Here is a 3,492-nt window from a genome sequence, read left to right on the forward strand (position 1 = left end):
AGGACTTTCCGGAGGCCTAAGATAATTAGTGAAGTTGCTTTCATCGCTAGTTACTTAGGTATCGCATGATGTCACGACTCTTTTATCCCTAGCATCTTCAATTGAATTGTTCACCTCATCTTTATCACTAGCATTATTTTCATTAGTGAAGTTGCTTTCCACATAACTCCATTCATCTCAACAAGCTAAGAGGAAAAAAAAATTAAGCATCGCTCTTACTTTCTTGCAATCAAAGAAGTAAAGACGGATGAACTTTGCTCCACGGTTACATGATAATCCATTATAAAATCCTAAATTAATAGAAAGTTTAAAGTATACTGGATATTCGCATTCTATTTTTTCGAGTTCTCAAATTTCCTATCGTTCTTTAGACATGCACGGCCCCATCCATGCTCCTCAGTTGTTAACTAGTAGTGTCTTTCTCGAGCGGAGATTTCAACATGGTTTGGTCAAAAACCCCCCAACTCGACCCAATCTTATCAGATCTAATTAAACAAATAAATAATCAAGTATCAACCCGCACGGCAGGCAGGCAGGCCCGAGGCCAATCGCGGCGGCTCTTGGTGCAGCACGCAACCGGCCGAATCTCGCGCCGGCAGGGCAGGCCACGCTTCTGCACGAAGCTCCCCTTGGACACCTTCCCCAGACAAGAGACGACTGGCCTCGTAAGCATCGCCACCTTCCTTCTTCATCTCTCTCTCTGTCTGTCTGTCCGTCTTCTTCCCCAGTTGAACACTCCCCCCGATCTAGGTCAACGGATCGACTCTGTGCATGTTCTTGCTTCGTCGCTAAGATCTCACCGTCCTGCACCTCCTTTATATACAGCCCCGGCTCCTGCAGACGGATCTCGGAGTCTCACCTCGTGTCGATTCTCTTTTCATCATCTTTCATCGCGTTGAGTTGATCCCCCACCCGCCACACCATCTTCGTCAGCGTTTCGAGCTCGCTCGAACATGGCCTCCTCGCGCTACCAAGTCGAGATCACCCTCATCGGGGCCAAGGACCTCAAGAACGTCAACTGGCGCCACGGCCCTCTCCGGCCTTACGCCGTCGTCTGGGTCGACCCCAACAACAAGTCCTCCACCCGGGCCGACTCCGAGGGCGACTGCTTCCCCGTCTGGGAGCAGACCCTCCAGATCCCGTTGCCGCCCGGGACCGCCGTCGACGACGCCACGCTGCACGTCGACGTCGTCCACGCCGGCTCCGAGGACGGCACCAAGGCGCTGATCGGCTCGGCCCGGCTCAGGCTGAGCGACGTCCTCGAGGACGACGATGGGTACGGTGGCGGCGACGGGCGCGCCAAGAAGCGGAGCCTCCCGCTGAAGCGGCCCTCGGGCAGGCCCCACGGGAAGGTCGACGTCAAGGTAGCGGTGAGGGAGACGCGCTACCGGGCGCCTCCCGCTGCTTATGGGGTCCCGCCGCCAGCGGCGAGCAGGGAGTACTCGAGCAGGGACTACACGAGCAGGGAGTACACCGCTCCTCCGGCATACACCGCTCCTCCAGCATACACCGCCCCGCCGGCGTATACCGCTCCGCCGGCGTACGGGTCGGCATACGGCAACCCGTATGCACCGCCACAGCCTCAGTATGAGCGGCAGGATCCATACTACGGGTCGGCTCCGCCGGCTGGGTACCCGAGCTACAGCGGGACGTCGTACGGCCAGCAGCCACCGAGCTACGGGCAGGAAGAGAAGAAGAAGAGCAAGTTCGGGGGGATGGGGATGGGGACGGGATTGGCCGTCGGTGCCGTCGCCGGGGTGCTGGGTGGGATCGCGCTGGTCGAGGGGGCTGAGTACGTGGAGAACAAGATCGCCGACGACGCGGCCGAGAAGGTCGAGGACGACGGCGACGGCTACCAAGACGACGGCGACGACTACTATTAGTCACTACTGTTTGTCTCGATTTCGTGTTTCCGATCACCGTCTGTATTATGGGATGAATTATATCGTCTCTTGATCTTTCTCTATGTCAAATTTTTTGGCTTTTACTCCCAATCTGCACATCGATCCACAACGAGGGACGAATCAAGCATTAAAAGCGTTTAAATTTAAGTTTGGAGCACATATTATCGTTCGATCATTGCGTATTATATAGAGTTTAATAATTGAGTAATTAGCATAAATTACTTAGAGATCTGGTGCAAAAGTGTTGACCAATTGCTTGAAACATACTATATAGCATTAAAGAAAAAGTTTAAGTACAAATTTATGGAGTTTAACAGTAAAGTTAATAGTTGAGTAATTAGCACGAATTTACTTAGAGATCTGGTGAAAAAGAATTGACCATTTGCTTGAAATGCATTAGATATCATTAAAGAAAAGGTTAAGTACAAATTTAGTTATTAAATTTTAGCATTTGTGCACTGTGATCTTCTGACTTTATATTTAGTGCAATCCAACCCTCTAACTTTTCGGATTTGTGCAATTCAGTCCTCTAATTTTTTTTTGCGCAAGCGAGTACTTTGTTTACCCATTAAAACTAAGATAGTCAAATTAGGATTTTTTTTTTCGGTTTGTTTTCTGCTCGTTTAGCTCAAGATTAGCATCGCTTGTTATTTTCTGTCACACAAGCAGTGCCACGTTATTAACTCATTTGACAATTTATTTACAGTGGTTGACTTGAGGATTTGATTGTACGACTTTCAGAATGTTAGAGGACTTAATTGTACAAAATAAAACTTAGAAAATCAAATCGCACAAATTCAACAAAGTTAGAGGAATCAATTGAACAAAGCAAAAGTTAGAAGACAGAATCTCACAAGCGCTAAAATTTAAAGGATTAAACATGCACTTAACCCCTGAAATAATAGAAAAGTTTCGCGAGGCCAAGAGGAAAATTTTCAAAAAATGAAAAAGAAAATCAGGGTAAATGGTACAAAATAAAACTTGTGGAAACCAATGTGGGATAAGTCCCTCGAGTTAATCAATTTTAATTGGACGGGATCAATGAAATGACTCGATTCAATCAATTTGATAAGTTTGAGGATTTGTTTTCAATTTTTGTAAATTTTAAGACTCAATTACACTTTCATGACAAATTTTAAGACTTAGGGGGCCCAATTCCCTAAAAAACCCTCAACTTTAGCCTTTGTCCCAATTATATCCCAAACTTTTTTTTGTCTCCTAAAAAACCACAAACTTTCACTTTTGTCCCAAATCTACCCAATTAACTTTTCGTCCAATTTTTTAATATTATTTTTTTTTTCGAATTTTTTTATTTTTTCTTTTCTTTTCTTTTTCCTTTCCTTTTCTTTTTTTTTGTTTCACCTTCAACCTCTGCGGGGCGAGGCTCACTCCCGCCTGCAAGAATCGGTGAGGCCGAACCTCACCGTTGCTTTGGGTGAGCCGACCTCGCTGGCCATGCCTGGCGGGCCGAGCCTCGCCGTATCCGGTGAGGGCTCGCCACGCCGGCCGCTGGCGAGGCTCGGCCTCACTGACGTTGGGCGAGGCCGACCTCGCTAATAGCCGGCAGGGCCGAGCCTCGCCGTGGCTG

General features: G+C 47.9%; 1 protein-coding gene across 1 annotated transcript; it reads left to right on the forward strand.

Annotated features, from left to right (window-relative positions):
- The first annotated feature begins 475 nt into the window (after positions 1–475).
- LOC115665994 (protein SRC2 homolog) lies at positions 476–1,994 on the forward strand. Its single transcript, XM_030587799.2, has one exon. The coding sequence runs from the start codon at positions 954–956 to the stop codon at positions 1,881–1,883; it is 930 nt and encodes a 309-aa protein (XP_030443659.1). The 5' UTR covers positions 476–953; the 3' UTR covers positions 1,884–1,994.
- Positions 1,995–3,492: the final 1,498 nt, after the last annotated feature.

Source organism: Syzygium oleosum, unplaced genomic scaffold, assembly GCF_021117445.2.
Source record: "Syzygium oleosum isolate NSW1041296 unplaced genomic scaffold, Sole_v2.1 Sole_v2.31, whole genome shotgun sequence".
Lineage (NCBI taxonomy): Eukaryota > Viridiplantae > Streptophyta > Magnoliopsida > Myrtales > Myrtaceae > Syzygium > Syzygium oleosum.

Bases quoted from the DNA above. Each gene is read 5' to 3' on its own strand.
- LOC115665994 (XM_030587799.2), top strand. From the start codon at position 954: ATGGCCTCCTCGCGCTACCAAGTCGAGATCACCCTCATCGGGGCCAAG.